The 15,960-nt window shown below is 35.2% G+C and overlaps 1 protein-coding gene across 2 annotated transcripts in view; it reads right to left on the reverse strand.

The window, feature by feature from the left end:
• Nucleotides 1-4,279: 4,279 nt before the first annotated feature.
• RPS6KA5 (ribosomal protein S6 kinase A5) overlaps nucleotides 4,280-15,960 on the reverse strand; it is a 70,022-nt gene continuing 58,341 nt past the window's right edge. For both annotated transcript variants that reach the window (XM_086893022.1, XM_086893023.1), the window contains 5 exons: nucleotides 14,003-14,173; nucleotides 9,662-9,853; nucleotides 8,904-9,063; nucleotides 7,744-7,907; nucleotides 4,280-6,783 (listed from right to left, as the gene is read on the reverse strand). In XM_086893022.1, coding sequence (XP_086749148.1) covers nucleotides 6,544-6,783; nucleotides 7,744-7,907; nucleotides 8,904-9,063; nucleotides 9,662-9,853; nucleotides 14,003-14,173 — 927 coding nt within the window. In that variant the 3' untranslated portion in view covers nucleotides 4,280-6,543. The remainder of the gene's footprint in view (nucleotides 6,784-7,743; nucleotides 7,908-8,903; nucleotides 9,064-9,661; nucleotides 9,854-14,002; nucleotides 14,174-15,960) is intronic.

Here is a 15,960-nt window from a genome sequence, read left to right on the forward strand (position 1 = left end):
GAAAAGTTGTCAGGTTAATCTGTGTGGGGTTTTTTTAATTCAAAAAGATTTTAATTGAAGGTGATCGTTGCTCCTTCAGAAGTAATGGTGTGCAACCAGAATGTCCTATAAGTTAAAGTGAGGCAAAGCACTCAGCATTCCCTTCTTCCCATTTCCTTCCCTCTCCCCACTCCCTGCCCACACTGACACATGAAATAGAACACCCTGTTCCTCTCACTGCAAATTAACACAGCCTGCTCCTTTATAACCAGCTGTCAGAATCTGTCACCTATTCATTTTTTGCCTTTACAGCTTCAAAGGTAAAGGTAGAAATTAGGGATGATTTCTTCTACTTGGACTCCAGCAAAAGTTTTTATCTGGCAAGATAATTTCACAGGTTTTTTTTTTCTGCAGGTGAAAGAGATCAATACTGTAAAGATATCTGTAAGCAAACATAGTTGCTGCAGAAGCATATTAAAGCTGTCAAAGTTGAAAGCCAATGCCAAACTTTTATTCATTTTTGTAATCCAGATGTATGTTAAGATTCAAAGCCTGTTCTCACTTTGGTCATGAAGTGGATCTCAAGTCTTCCTTTTAATTTGACAGCACTAAAATTGAGCTGACCTGCCGCAGCTGCATACCAATTGGACTGACATGGTGATACATAGTAAGCAGAATTGTATGAACACTTGAAAGCAGCAGGGACACAGCACTCTAGATCCCTCTAGAGCGAACACATCACCAGAGAGCAGGATCCCGCTCCCTCAAGCAGGCATAGCTTCAACAAGAATAACTGTTATGTACTGTGGAGTTATCTGTTTAAAGGATGAGAACTCATTAAGGAGACACCTGAGAAAAGCTTTGAGGTATTTGCTGCTTTTGTGAATTTAGTTTCTCCTGTCCACTGTATATTACTTTTAAAGGAAAAAAGGCATTTGCTGTTACTAATGAGTGAGCTTCTGCAGACCCTACAATGACACCTCTGTAATCGGGACAAATTTCAAGCATTGTCCCCTCTTTGCAGCATCATCTGTAAATTTCCCCTTTTCTTCTCACTTTCCTAAACTCCAAAGACTTTACACTTGAAAGCTTTTTTAGCATAACTGAATATCACACAAAATCACTCCCATAACTTAGATAAAATGTACTTGGTTAGATGTAGTTTTATCAGCAAATATGCATATGCGTATCTTGAAATGGCTACCCTTCAAAACAGATTTTTTTTGGTTATTCACAAGGCCTAATCTTAAATCCTAAATCCTTTGATTTTTCTCCTACTTACAAAAACAGACCTTTGGTCATAATCATACTAAGACAACTACATATTTACCAAAATAAAAAAACTAGGGAATATCAGATGAACATAAATGAGACCTATTTTAATATTTGATGCTGGATTTGTTGACAAATATATTTGTATTAAGAAAGCTGTAAGAAGTTTGCAGTCAGTTTGCAGTTTCATCTGTTAGGTTTTTTGGCAGTTCCTGAAGTAATTAAAGAGTTCTGTTTTTCTTTCCTTTATTACTGACATTTCAAAGGAAATTAGTGGACTTCTGCATGACTTTTGTAAATACAGTTAGACTGGTTGCAAATTTTTAAAAGCAACTTTACATGTGAATAATATGGATTCCTTTCTACCACTGAATAAAGTATAAGTCAGACCAGCCCACAGCATCTCTACCTAAACATTTATAATTGTTTCCCAGCGAGTTGCCGTCTTCCATTTCTATCATACAGAACATGAAGGTTGTCAAAATACATGTTTTCTTGAAATTTGTGTTATTGCAGGTCTCTTGCATATCTCCATTATTCAGTTTCTGGGTACGACAAACAAGAGACTGTTTCAGCTGGTCCATGTAATTGAAAGCATCACTTTATTTTCTAGTGCAGACTACAGGAATCAGTCTGAATTTTCTTTTCTACACACATGTTCTGAACTTTCAGAATCTATTTAATATGTGATATATAAAACTGTGTGATTGCAGGTGAGAGCTAGTGAATAGCTCTGCATTTCTTCTACTTTTAGAAAATCCAGTGCCTTGTGGGCCAAAGGACCAAACTGAGGAGTGTTTCTCACTGGCAGACAAAGATCAAAGCAATTTTATTTCTTTACAGCTGAAATGTCCACATTATATCCAGGATATTCAGTCAACTATCTCAACTGAAGGAAGGCAATGTAATGTTTTGCCATGTGAAAACTGGATTTTGAAAAAGACTATCACTTACAGGGCAAAGAATGAAGACCATTGACTTAGTAAAAACACCTGGAATGATAACTTGAGAAATAACAAATAATTTCAATACAATTAACTAAATGTTAAAAAGCTACACACACACATACTTGGGGACCTGCAGAGGTAGGAAATATGTTTATGTAGGATAACTGGCAAGAAAGCTTACAATTCACTGCCAGTGAATAATACATGCACATGGAGATAGCCAGGGGAGAAATTACCCACAAAAGTATCTTCCCAGAAGCTTCTCACTTCTGACTTCCTGTAATCTTCTTCCTCTTCTGTGGCAGCCCCCTAATCTGGTCCTCCAAATCTGTGTGAGTCCAGAACCCATTTTTAAAGTACAAATTCTCTTAATCAAAGCATATTACTTTGAGATCTAGACATGCAATACAGCATGTATCTACATGCATGCAGAGAACACATGCACAGATTTAAAATACATGATGCTGGTGCAACATTTCACCACAACCAATGAACACGCTTTCTGCTGAGCATCATTCTGTTCTCAGATGACTGAGAAGGGACACAGCTGTGAAGTAATCATTATTTTGTTCAGAAAAGTAGCCATGGAAAAGGGCTGAGAAAATATGTTCATCAGCAGAGCCAATTTGAAGCCTTACTCTATTCTGTGATGCAATACATGTTGCTCCTCACCCCCAATTGTTTAATGAGGTATTTAATAGGGGTTTTTTCATAGCAGTAAACCATACATATGTGATATACACTGATTTGTTTCCTTGAAGTATAGAAATTTCACTAAGCCAGAGGAACAGTAAGTCATGATATTTTCTTTGTACTTCTCTAAATCCTTTAGCAGAATCACCTGCTAATACTAATATTTGTGTTCCTAAAAGCATTACAAGAAATGGCTTTACCAGGTATTGAGTACTTTGAAGATTAGATTAAAACCCACACTAATTGAACTCTTTACGCATAAGAAATTTGACTTTTCACACAAATCTGCCTACAACATCACTGACAGCACTGTATTTCTGACAGCAGACAGATATCATTACTAGACATTAAAGCTGATTGAGGTATAGCAGCACTGTGAAGAAAACTTAATCCGAGTATACACAATTTACAGTGTAACATCTCTTCACCAAGACAATATAAAGTATTTATAGTTCTAATGAAAATTAACTTGTACACTTCAAATTTGAAACAATGGTCTGAATATGAAAAACATGGCCCATGGTCTTTATACGACCTTGAGTTCCAGGCTGGTCAACAGATTAAAACACTGTTCTTCCAAGAGTAAATATTATTCTGCAGGGACATCAGAACAAGAAGTAAACTTATTCTCGAGTTGCCTAATTTGCAACTCAAGTTTCAATGTATCAATATGTATGTACATCAGCAGTATTTAGGTAAAGATACTAATCTAAAAATTCAGACATCTCAGTCTGTCTGAATACACTTCCTCAAGAGCTCTGTTTACCTGGAGGCAGCTGGCAGCCAGAGGTCTGAAACATTTCAGCTACCCTGGGTAGCTGGTTCAAAGTAAATACAAGGTGATACCTAAATGTACTTAGCCCTGCCCAAATGAAATACCCAGGGTTTAAATTTTTCTTAAGCAACTACCGTGATAGCACAAAGAGGACCCAGAAATATTCAGCTATAAAAGTGGTCTTTGATAAAAGTGATGTATTCTAATAACTTCAGTCTCACAACAGTCTCTCGAAATCTGTGTAGAAAAAATGATTGACAACACAGACATTATCTCTAGCACTTAGTATCTTTGTTATCTATTGTTTAGTGCAAACATTCTTGTTGTTTCATCAGTTTGTCAAGAAACAGTTTCATTTTCCCTACACGGAAACAACTGTTCTGTGTTCCCAACATTTAAGTTCTTTCATTTGGGTCACAATATTCCAAATCCACCTTGTATCCAAAAGTTTCTTACACTTAAATGAAATCAGACTGCAATTGCTTTTAGTTGTCTTCATCAGGAAAACAACAAGTTCCACAAACACCTCAAAGTGCAAACTTTACAAGCAACCTGTTCTCCAATCTCCCAATTCACTTATATTGTCTGCATAACAAGTATTAATGGTGGATTGTTTGTTGTATTTACAGCAAGTTTATTTGGGAGAGGAAAAGTATTCTTTTACAAATGAGCCATGTTCACTATTGAGATTACTTCCAAAGATAGCATTCAGAAAGCAAACCTGAATATATTACATTGACAATTATTATTCAATACTTTTAACATCAGCCACTTAAAACTGGTTGTGTTATTAGCACATAGACAGATTTTTAAATATACTACTTCTACATAAACAGTGCAAATCTCAATATTCACATCAACCTGAAATTAATGCTGCAATTACTGTTGACATTCACATCAAGAAAGTAGTAAACTATTTCACATGAGCAATTCCAAAACCTCAGAATGCCATTATTAATATTAAAGAAACACAGAACAAACATGTTGGGCTTCAAAGCCTTATTTTGATACACACAATCCCTGTAAACATGGATGTATTGTATTTGTCAATACTGATATCTGATATAATTCTATAAATAAAATCACTGATATAAACCATTTCTATAACTTTTTTTTTTGCATAGGGTTTGGATTAAGGTTACTTTAGGATAGAGACAGCTGTTAACAAAATCCTCTAGTCAATTAGTCTTCCATCACACAAATTTAGGCATATGACAAGGAGCCTTTCTGACTTCAGTGGAAACTTACACATGTAAGCATTTGCAAAACAGGAGTCATCTTTAGCACTTAAGTTACCCCTAATCATTGAGAATACAAGCTATAAAAGACTCTCCATAAATTTATAAAATATACTGATTTAAAAGTTTATGCTGATGTTTCTGTAAGTCACATTTATGATTCCAAACAGTTATGTACATACTATACTATCACAGTAGGAAATACTTCACTGTAGAACACCACAGTGAACAAGTTGTGAAGCACAGTGTTCAATATAATTTCCCTTTAGTATTCCCAGTGCATAAGTTGTTAACATCTACACTACACAAGGTGCCCAAGTCTAGTATTTGTTATATACAATGTAAAAGCAAGATAGAAAGAGCTTTGCATTTTACAGTAAGGAATGAAAACAGTGGGTAATATACAGGGATTCACTCCTGCAAAGTACAGAATTCTCCTTCACAATAACCACAACCACCAAATATATATGGTGGATTTCAGGTCATTCAGCCCAGTAAAACAGTGCTCAGCACCTTGTAGGAAGAGAGATCTGAGTGCACTTTATTCTAAAACATCTCCTTTGGATGTTATAAAGTGCAAAAAATAAAACACATATTCTAATATTTTACAGTCACTATTAGACTGCCATATTTGCACAATGCTAAATTCAAATAACTTGGTATGCATTCTTATGGACCCTATAATAACAAATGCTGAAACTGGAGTTTTCTCATCTTTAAAAAAAATCGTAGTATTTTAAAATTATTGTGTAACTATTAAAAAAAATATATATAATTAAATCTTGAAATAGGTATTTTAACATGTGACCATTTTCCAAAGCATCAAATATGAAATTTAATTTTCTCTTATAGCATTACATTTTAGAATCTGTAAAATCTTTTAGAAGTTAATAACTTCAAAAAATAAAAATTATTGTATCACAGTATTAGACATCTCACCTTATCAGATAACTTTTATCCTAGAAGTATTTTTAAAAAAATAAATAAATAAAAAAAATCTAAGACTTCTATTCTCAGTTGTTTAGAACAAGATATGTGGAGCTATTTTTTAAAGAAAATAAGAGTTTCATAGTGCTTCATTTTGATCTTAAAATTCAAATAAATGGGACAGAATGTAACCATAAATTTAAAAGGCTTTAAAGTACTATACTGCTTTGGTGCATTGTACAAATCATTCTTTACATGCATGAAGAAACAAATTCTGTAACATTCTTCACAGAGCTGGGTAAGAGCAGAAGATCCCAAAGTTCCATATATGTTACAGAGCTTTCCTTTCTTTGAGCAGTGGGGAAGAAACTGGGAGGAAGATTGTGACACTGAGGAACAGTCTTCTTCCAAGTGGTACCATGAGCAGCACAGCTACTTACCTTGAGCTTGACTGCACACCAGTAATTTAGCCCTCAGAGAATCCAATGTTGGTTGTATAACAGTATTATACTATATCCAGTGATACCAAACACTAAAAGGAAATGTATGGAAATACAAAGCTAAAAAGGTATGACTAAAATACATTTCGAAAGCAACAGACGTTTTCCTGTAGCAGCCTGTAAGCCACAGGGAGGAAGGGTGGGAGAAGACATTACAGGTACTGCCAAGTCTATAACCACTTAACTCCTCAAGACAGGATATTCTCTGCTTCTCAGTCGGAGAACTGGAAGATGGTTTCCGGGTTATTGCTGTCTGTAGGGTTTGTGGGCTGCAATGTCTTTGTAGGTGTAGTTTTACCATGAGAATGAGAGGAAGAAGAATGGGAACTTTCACTGGAGCTGCTACGTGTCTCTGTGCTTGTACTTGTTTTTTTCATTTTTCTTCTTTTTGCAAGAGGTGCCTTGTCCACATTCTGGAGACAAAATCCTTCCCTTTTGTACTTGTTGAAGGCCTGTTTAAAAATATAAGGTAATTCAAAGTTTTTCAATAGATTTAACACATTTTATGCCTTATCACTTATTATGAATGGCCTATGGTACATTATACATTACATTACAAAATTATAAAATGTAATTCCTTGACTAATTCCTATTATAGTTGTAACAATTACTCTACCAGCCTTTACAGGTACATAAGAGCCAATTATTGATTGGCATCTTCCTTTACTTGTCCTTTTTACTTTAGAAGTATTTTTTTATTAAGCCTTGACTTGTTTAAGACTACATTTTCAGAGAGGACATTGTTTTTCTTTCAGCCCAAATTATGTTACATTAATCAGGACCTCTCCAAGAAACAATTACTTTGTTTTTCTCTTCTTCCTAAAAAGCACCCACAAGCATTTTAGCATAAATCTGCTCAATTTTGGTTATTCTCTGTAGAGGGTATCATGAAAATCGACAGTGTATTTGTAAAATACAGTTGCAGTTCAAATGATTTTAATAAATATACAATAGTAGACAAGCAAGTCCACTAAAAAAGCATCCATGATATAAAAAACATGAACTACATATATTCCAGAAATTCTACCTCGATTTAGTAACCATAAGGGCAAAAAGTCAAACAGTTACTTAAGCTAAATATAAAGTTTCTTCTCCTTTTTTTTAATAAAATTTGAAGACTTTTTAATAGATTTCTCTAAGAAACGGCATATTTTTATTAGCTGTTTCAAGAACAGCACTCAATGCTCAAATCCTCATGAATATAAATATCTTCAAGAAATTTATTCTTTCATCATTCATATTTTCATGTACTGCATCAGATGTTATGATAAAATGTTACTGAGAAAAAAAAATCCAGCTATAAGCATATACTGAATTTTAAGGACAGATATGTATTGTTAAGAGAAAACATACACAAATCTAGATGACACATTACAAAACATAGCACATGACAAAATTGCTCATAAACTTACATGGAAAGTGGCTTTGACATATGTGTGCACTGCAGCTCCTGAAGAGCCTAAGTTATCAGGCGTCATGAGAGGATTAGATGAGAGCTGGCTGCCATCCTGAAGCCACTCGTTGTATCTCAGGCTGGACATTTTAATTCTTTTGTTTGGATCCACTGTTAGAAGTCCTAATAGAAACACATTACCTTCTTAAAAACTGACAGCTATTTATCTTTGGTCAATAGAAAATGCAAATATTTCTTAATAAAATCTCATGCATTGCTTTGATAAGTAACTAATGTCAATATTTATCCCAGGTATGCCAATATTTATCCTAGATAAGGCTCACACAATGTTATACTGTCATCCTCTTCAGAAGAACCTTAAAAGCAAAAAATTGATATTTAACTGTTTGATAACTCGCATCTCTCTTTACACAAAACCAGAACTACCAAATTATTTCTTCATTTAAAACCTGTGTAGGATGAAGTTCAAAAGAGCAAGCCTCAGATTCCCTGCACAATTCACTCAAGTCTGAATCTGGAAATCCCTATATTTTTGGCAGAAAAATTCCTTACATGTCTGCTTCTACAGAAATTCAGAACTCCATCTAAATAGCATTAAGGTAGGTGTCTAGCTCATGATGAAAACATAATTAGATGCTCAAAAGCTTAGAGGAACCAAAGCACGGCAAATGTCACTGAAGTAGCTCAGAAATACAGTAAGTAGCCTTGGTAGAGGAATTAAAAAATAGCCAATGGAAAGAAATAGTAATAAATTCATTTTCTGCAAAAGCTCAGTTTCTAAGACATTTATCTCATAAGCTGTTTTGGGGTTTTAGAAAAGTAAAACTAACATAATAGAAAAACTCTGCTTTTAAATGTTTTATAAGAGTGAGTTCACTTTTTCTGATCTTCTTCAGTTCCTTCTAACCCCACTAATTTTATCAGCATCCTACCACATTAGAAAACTCTCCTAGGTGTACAAGCAATTCCTGTGTCTGATGTGTCTACTGCTACTCATTGCCTGTATTGGAGATCAGTACGTAGCTCAAGCTGTACATATTGCTCTGTTAGGTTAAGACACTTGGGAGCTGATTATGGCATCCAGATATTGTATGGTTCTCCAAATTTTATCTTCTTATTTAAAAACATAATGTACATGAAATACTCGTAAATACATACCTCGAATTAGCTCTTTAGCCTCTTCAGAAACATTTTTCCAAGCCTCTCCTTCAAAGGAAAATTCTCCTTTTTTTATTTTCTTCATGATTTCCAATGCACTAGTACATGTTAAACTTCTGTCTTGAGACTGAAATGGTACCTGTCCTGACAGCATCGTGTACTGTCACAAGAATAAAAGCAGCATTAGGAAACACAGAATATTTATAGACAACACTGTCATTAAATACGAAGGGCTGTTTGCATCACCAATGCTATGCAATAAATTTTGGCCTAGCATAACTTTAAGGCTATAGAAAACTTAAAATATAGAAAACTTTCTCTTGATTCTTTGTTAGAAAAAACATTCATCTATTCCAGGAAGCTATGAACAAAATATATTTCTACCCCATTTATATATAATGAAACTAATTTTCTGTAGATCAAAATGCAGGCTGATTCCTCCTCTGAACTGAAACTGTAGAAAGATTATATGGATTCCTGTAAAATCCCCTAACAAGCATATATTTTTTTGAGAAGCTGAGTGTATAAAGTAATTTTTCCCTTCCCAAAAACATTAAATTTTATTTCCTACTTGGTAAAAAAAAAATCTGCTTCTGGAAAAGATCTGTCTTTGGAACATATTATTTGTGCAGCACTATTTTCACCTCCCTTGAATCCAGCATGCACACAATTTATGTCTGAAATCATCTCAAGTCCCTTCCATTTTAACAAAAAGCAAATACATGCAATAAAATTAGCTTAAAACCTCAATCACTCACCAAAATGACCCCCAAACTCCACAGATCACAAGACTCATCATAACCATTGTGATTCAAGAGCTCTGGGGCAGCATAATGAAGAGTAAAACATGGAGTCTTAAGAGGCTGATTGTCAGGTGGTTTTAAACGAGCAAAGCCAAAATCGATTATTTTTATTTCTGAATTATCAGTTTCATCTGTAAATAGTAAATTCTGAAAAGCAAAGACAAAAATGAATATTAGCACTGGATAGAAAATTGGTTATCATTATTTTGCTATATCTATCACTACAGAAATTTTTCCATTATCTAGAGGAAAGGTGAACTGCAAGACACTGGGGAAAGAGAAGAACAGAAATAACAATACTCTGAGTTGTAAGAAGTGTGACCTGTTTACCTGCCCCTGCATACCCACAAGTCAGGACAATTCTGAGATTACTAATGAAAATGGATATGTAGAAGAGAACTGTTGAGAAAAGAATTCTGGGAACACAGACAAGAAAAAAAACGCAAAGACATCAACATGTCTGGAGATGGGAAACTGCCTTCTTCCTCAAACAAAAGCAAATTTTCTCAAGCTTCCACTTCCGTTTGGCAAGTTGTGAGCAACGGCTTTCTTGTGTGGGGGGATTCCCTCTGCTCGCCCTGTCTTGTGACTGAACACTCTTTTGGTACTCAAGTGGTAACACATTATTGCCACGAGGACAATAATGCACAAGAGGCATTTGAAAGTGAAGGACAGTGGTAAAAAGGTGCACCTTGGTATGAAGTGGTGTTAGGAAGTGCACCAATAGCTCAGAGGTTTCACTGAGAGCTGTCTGGCACAAATGGCAAAGCCAGTATGGATAAGTGTTCTGGAAAAGGCTTGGGACCAACAGCATTCAAGCACTGAAGGCCACATAACAGTCCAGCCACAAACCCACTCCTTACACCAAGGTAGAGACATTGGGGCAGTAGTCCCTGAGAATTCCAGCTTTACACATTGGACGACAGACAAGTTGTTATCAGTTTGGAAAATATAAGGCCATCTGCTTATTTCTTCTCACCTGAAGTATGAGAAGTATTTCTATTTGCCAAGAAAGATACAAGAGGGAAGCTAAGTCAGAGAAAAACTGTCTGAGGCCAAGATGAGTTATAAGCTAAATCTACTCTTCCCTTCAGCTTCTGAAAGAAGAGCATCATTTTGCTATTGCCTTTGCAGTTCAATCTATGAACGCTAGGAAAAGTCTCAGTATTAGAAATCCAATAGTCCTATCTAACTTTGTAATACAAAAGGTGAATGACTCACACAAAGTAATTAATTTCAAGCTCATTAACAAGGGTAAAAAATGAATGCTAGACTGCCAGCAGATCAATAAGAAGAACCAGAGAGCATTCATTATGGATAAAAGAAAACAGCTGCTACAAAACAGTATTTTAGTATTTTTGTTTTCTGTACTGCTGATATAGCTTTAATGCACATTCAGAGAAGTCAGTTTTTAACTGTTGTGTAAATGTATCTAAAGGAAACCTAATTTCAGCAAAAATATTCATACAACAAGGAGGAGTGATTAATACAATAATCTTTTTTCTAGGATGATGTTATATAGTCTACAAGTAAATAAAGAATGACTAACATTGGTTCAAAAAGACCTTTCTTATGATAAAAATTAAATTGAATATGCATGGAAAGAAAGATGCAGTCCAAGCATCCTACACCGGGTTCAGGTACTCCTGTTAATTAAGCAAATAAAGCGTGTTTCAGAACCCTCCCATCCCCAAAATATTTACTGCTACATTCCACATATTTTAGAATATATAAACAACATTCTCTCTCCCTTGTTATGTTTTGTTGTAATACTTTTAAAAACCAGTTTACAGATTAATGATCACTTCACAGAAACATTTAAGTCCTCAAATTCTCTACTGGAAGGTTCCAAGTCTGGTCACATATGCTACACGATCTCTTCTTCCCTATGAATTCTCTATTTTATATCCAGTACTTTTCCTCTGTTTTGTAGACCAACATATGTGGTCTAATTCCTACTGGTAAACAGAAGTCTTCCAGTCCATGAAATTCAAAAATCTCATTCTTAGTTAACATTTAACCAGCCAGACTTTTGAAAAAAAGAATTATCACTAGCACATTAGATGTGCAACATCAAAATAAACTGACTGGAATTCTTAGAAAAGCAACAGAATTTCCTATATTATCTTTTTACAGAGAAGAGCACTAACCATTATCTATATTGGGAAAGCTGTATATCCCATACTAAGTTCATGTCAGAACCTAAAATAGTAGCTTTCATAAAAAGCAGGAAGCAGACAAGCAGGTTAAGTCCAACTTTGTGGAGGCAATGGATTCTGAAAGCTGTTTGCTAACCCTTCATTACTTGGACTTCCCAGACTTCTGTACTTGAACATAATGTAGAATTAAAGACTGCCTAATTTACCATGCAGCTGAAGCTCTGCTTTACTGTGCCTTTATATCCAAAGTGGCAGTAAGACTAAGATGATAAGAATAGAAGAAAGAAAGAGGGGCTGGTTTCATTCTTTTAATAATTAACTTGTTTCAAAAGCTGTTTTCTTACCCTGATGATGTGACTCTTGGAAAAGGTTTCTCTGATGACTTTTTCAACTCACACATTAGAATTTCAAAATAGTCCCTCTTTAACTGTTTACTTACATCAGGAGCCCAGGACAGAGATTATTTTAAACTCATGTATTTTTGATTGGTTTTCAAAAACAACTAGCAACACCTAGAAGACTTACTAGTCAAATTGGAATTACTATAAAATACCAAGTCTTTCACATCACAGAAAGTATGTTACAAAAAGATAAAATGTCAGTACAAATGGGGGATTATTTTTTAACTTCAGCTACAAAAGGAACAGCTATTTCCTGGGTGTAACTTTTCTCTAAAAAAATCCTTTTTCTGTTTCTCTGTTTCTGCTGCATCTCTTTTGTATTTTCCTTTTTATTCTTAGATTCCTCAGCCTCCTTTGGACTGAATTCTTTTGGGATCCTCCCTTGTGGGGAGCCCTGCTTATCTCAGTTCTTATGATTCGAAGAAAACTCCCAAGCTCATTAGAATCTTGTTTCTCGTGTTTATTAACAGGTCATCACAAAACTTAACAGGTCTCTCCAGGCTGGCTACAAAAGGTTAATCTTTGCAATCTGGTACATTTCTTTCTTCTGATGGTACAAACACGGCCTTGTGGCACACTTTGTGTCTGATGCACAAAATGGCCCCAAACTATGCAGTTCTTTTATCTTTATACCTATTTTTATCCAGTTAACAATAGACACGTATATTATTTTTCTTGATGACCCATCACCTCTGTGATGCACTGTGGCATTCTCTGCCCAATCACTTACTATGACCCAAAAACCTCTAGGAAAAGAACATGAAGAAGAAAGAAAGGACAAGGAACAACACCCTAAATCCTCCATCTTGTGTCCTGTTCTCTAAACTAACTTTTTCACCCAGTGATTTAAAAAAAACTTTCTAATCTACACACTTACACTTTTAGCTTTTTCTATCTAACTTTAACATTCGTTTTTATGTATCACCATGAAAACATGCTCATGAATTTCATATTATATGAAATTCAGTGTTTTTCTGGATCTTATAACTAAGTATCAGAAACAAGGGCACACACTCAGTATTCCAGACTCCAACCCTGGGGTATGATGCTGTAATCACCTTACAATATAAGATCATTACTGGATGAATCAACATTAATCTACACTATTTTCAGGCTTGAGAAAACACGCATCCCAACCCATTGCTGGCAAAATCACCCCAAGAAAAAACACAGGCTCCAGGAATCAGAACAAAGCCAGTGGTCAATCCCGTAATAGTAAACTAAATGGTCTAGAAGGTATAATGTTGCTGCACAACAAAAATATCAAAAAAGCAGTAACTGAAAAATAGATATTAATAAACAGTTTCTTTTGGGAACTCAAATCGCACATCTCTGTCAGTGCTCATTTTGTACTTAACTGGAAAAGAAGCCCCACTGAGGAAATTAAGATCAAACAAAATGTGGAAATGTACAAGACAGATACGCAACCTTGTTCTGCTTATGAACTGCTTCACACAATAAATACATGCTAGTGAAAAATGTCCCCAAATAGGCAAAGAATGTTTTTAAACAAGTTAAGAGTAGAGATTGCTTACAGAACTAAAAATGTTTCCTAACAGTTACTTTTACCTATGAACAGAAAAATATCTACAGAATTTGCTAAGTAGAAGTGGTAACATCTAATTAAAAACACAGAAGTAGAAAACTCTGTAACAAAGGCTGGAGAAACAGAGATACATCACATTCCAGACATTTAATAACTTATTGTCTAAACATATATATACAAGTCACTATACCTCAGGTTTCAGATCTCTATGGACTACTCCTACATCGTGCATATGGCTCACTGCTGAAACAAGTCTGCGCATAATGTGACTGGCTTCAGTCTCACTGAAATGTTTCTTTTTCTGAATACGTTCAAGCAATTCTCCTCCCTTCAGTAATTCCATTACTAGGAACGTGTGAAGCTGAAACAATAAAAATATAGTGTGTTAGAAATTTAACATTACAAACCAACATTCACTCAGTTAGATACTATTCTGACAAGTTCTCAGTGTTTGAAGAAATAGCATCGCTGCTTGGAGTAATTTGGAAGGCCAAAAAAAGCATCATATCTCAGATGGCATTTTTCCCACCAGTCTTGTTTGAGACTGAAGAATAACATTTTCCCCATGTGCACACATTTTTATTAACAAAAACACAATGCCACCAGCGAAATGGATCAATTTGTAGGGAGATGAAAAGGCTTTACTAAGGTTAACAAGTAAAGCCAGAAAAAGCTAAACTTTAGCTGCTTAAGCCTTTTCTAATATAAGGATATGTATCTATTAATATACATAAGGAGTTAACCACTTAAATGTTATAAAATCCTTTAAAAGCACCCCAAAACTTAACCTCTGAAATCAAAGATTATCTAGAAATTGTGATTTTTACCTCCTACAGAGTAGTAGCCGAAACTACTCCATCATTAGAATTGCAACAGACATCTTTCCAAAAATTAAAGAGCATTTTTTACAATTAGAAAAGCAATGAGTTTTTAGAAGTTTGCTCTTTTCAAGGCAATCAGTAAGCAGGGGCTTCCTTGATTATAAGGCAACATTGGCACACACTCAACTGCAATTCAAGTGTCTTGCCATTAAACAAACAGCAGAACAAGGAAGTGAAGTCAGCATTCTCAAAAGGCTATGAATGTAGGCATGCCATGGCTTCCAGCCCTTCCCTCCCCTGAATGACAGTAACAAAAGTAGTATTTGCTAGCTGAGCAAAAAAGTTCTGGGAAGCAGCCAAAAAATGGAATTCAAAGCAACAGTCAGAAAGTGCACACCTCAGATACCAAAGAACAGAGCCAGAGCTATGTGAACAGGAAACAGTAATACGTCTTAGAACACCCAAGGTGTCTAGTAGTGCTTGAATGATATTCTCTCCTAAAAATTTTCTTTATGCCTTGGGAAAATCTGACAGGTAAGTTAGAAAGGATAAAGAGACTTTATCCTAGAAGTCTCTAGACTAGAAACTAGAAAACTTCTGGTTCACCAAGAGACTGCAATCCAATTATTATATGGTTGGAACACTAATGTGGAATTTGAACAGACTGTTATCAGAGCAAGTTAAAAACTGGAACTTCTTTTTATTAAGACAAACTGCAGAAAGGTAAAAATTAGAATATTTTCATCAGTTCTGACCTTCAGAATATTGTGCACAAGTAATCAGAAAAGGAACTACCATAAGTAGCTAAAAATACATTGGGTTCATTGGTTGAGAGCAGCCTATGCATTGGCAGAGCAGTCTGGAGAACCTTTTTTATGGATTTACTATATTCATTTTATTCAAAGGAAACTGAAAGAAACGTCCTGTTCTACATGTGTACTCATATTGCCCATATATCTTGTCATTACAAATTACACTACAGACACTGTATCCTCTCAGCTGATTTTAAAGTGCTCTACACGAGCTCTCAGGTCCCAGTACAAACCGCATGAGGGGGACAGACTGAGATACGCAGAGAGGCAAGTGACCCCTTGCTCCATTACAAAACCATAGACCAGAACCACAGAGTAGTCTAGGTTGGAAAGGAGCTGTCCAAACCCTAGCTCAAATGAGGGCCAACTTCCAATTCAGATCAAATTATTTTTTATTACATACTGTGGAGTTTGTATTACATTGAAGGAAAAAAGATAATTAAGGTATCTAAATAAACCAATCTTAACAGATTTTCAAATAGGGACTCTACTTTCATATTTGGTAATTTGGTAAG

The sequence above is a fragment of the Cyanistes caeruleus genome, chromosome 6 (genome assembly GCF_971803275.1).
Source record: "Cyanistes caeruleus chromosome 6, bCyaCae1.hap1.1, whole genome shotgun sequence".
NCBI classification, from domain to species: Eukaryota; Metazoa; Chordata; class Aves; order Passeriformes; family Paridae; genus Cyanistes; species Cyanistes caeruleus.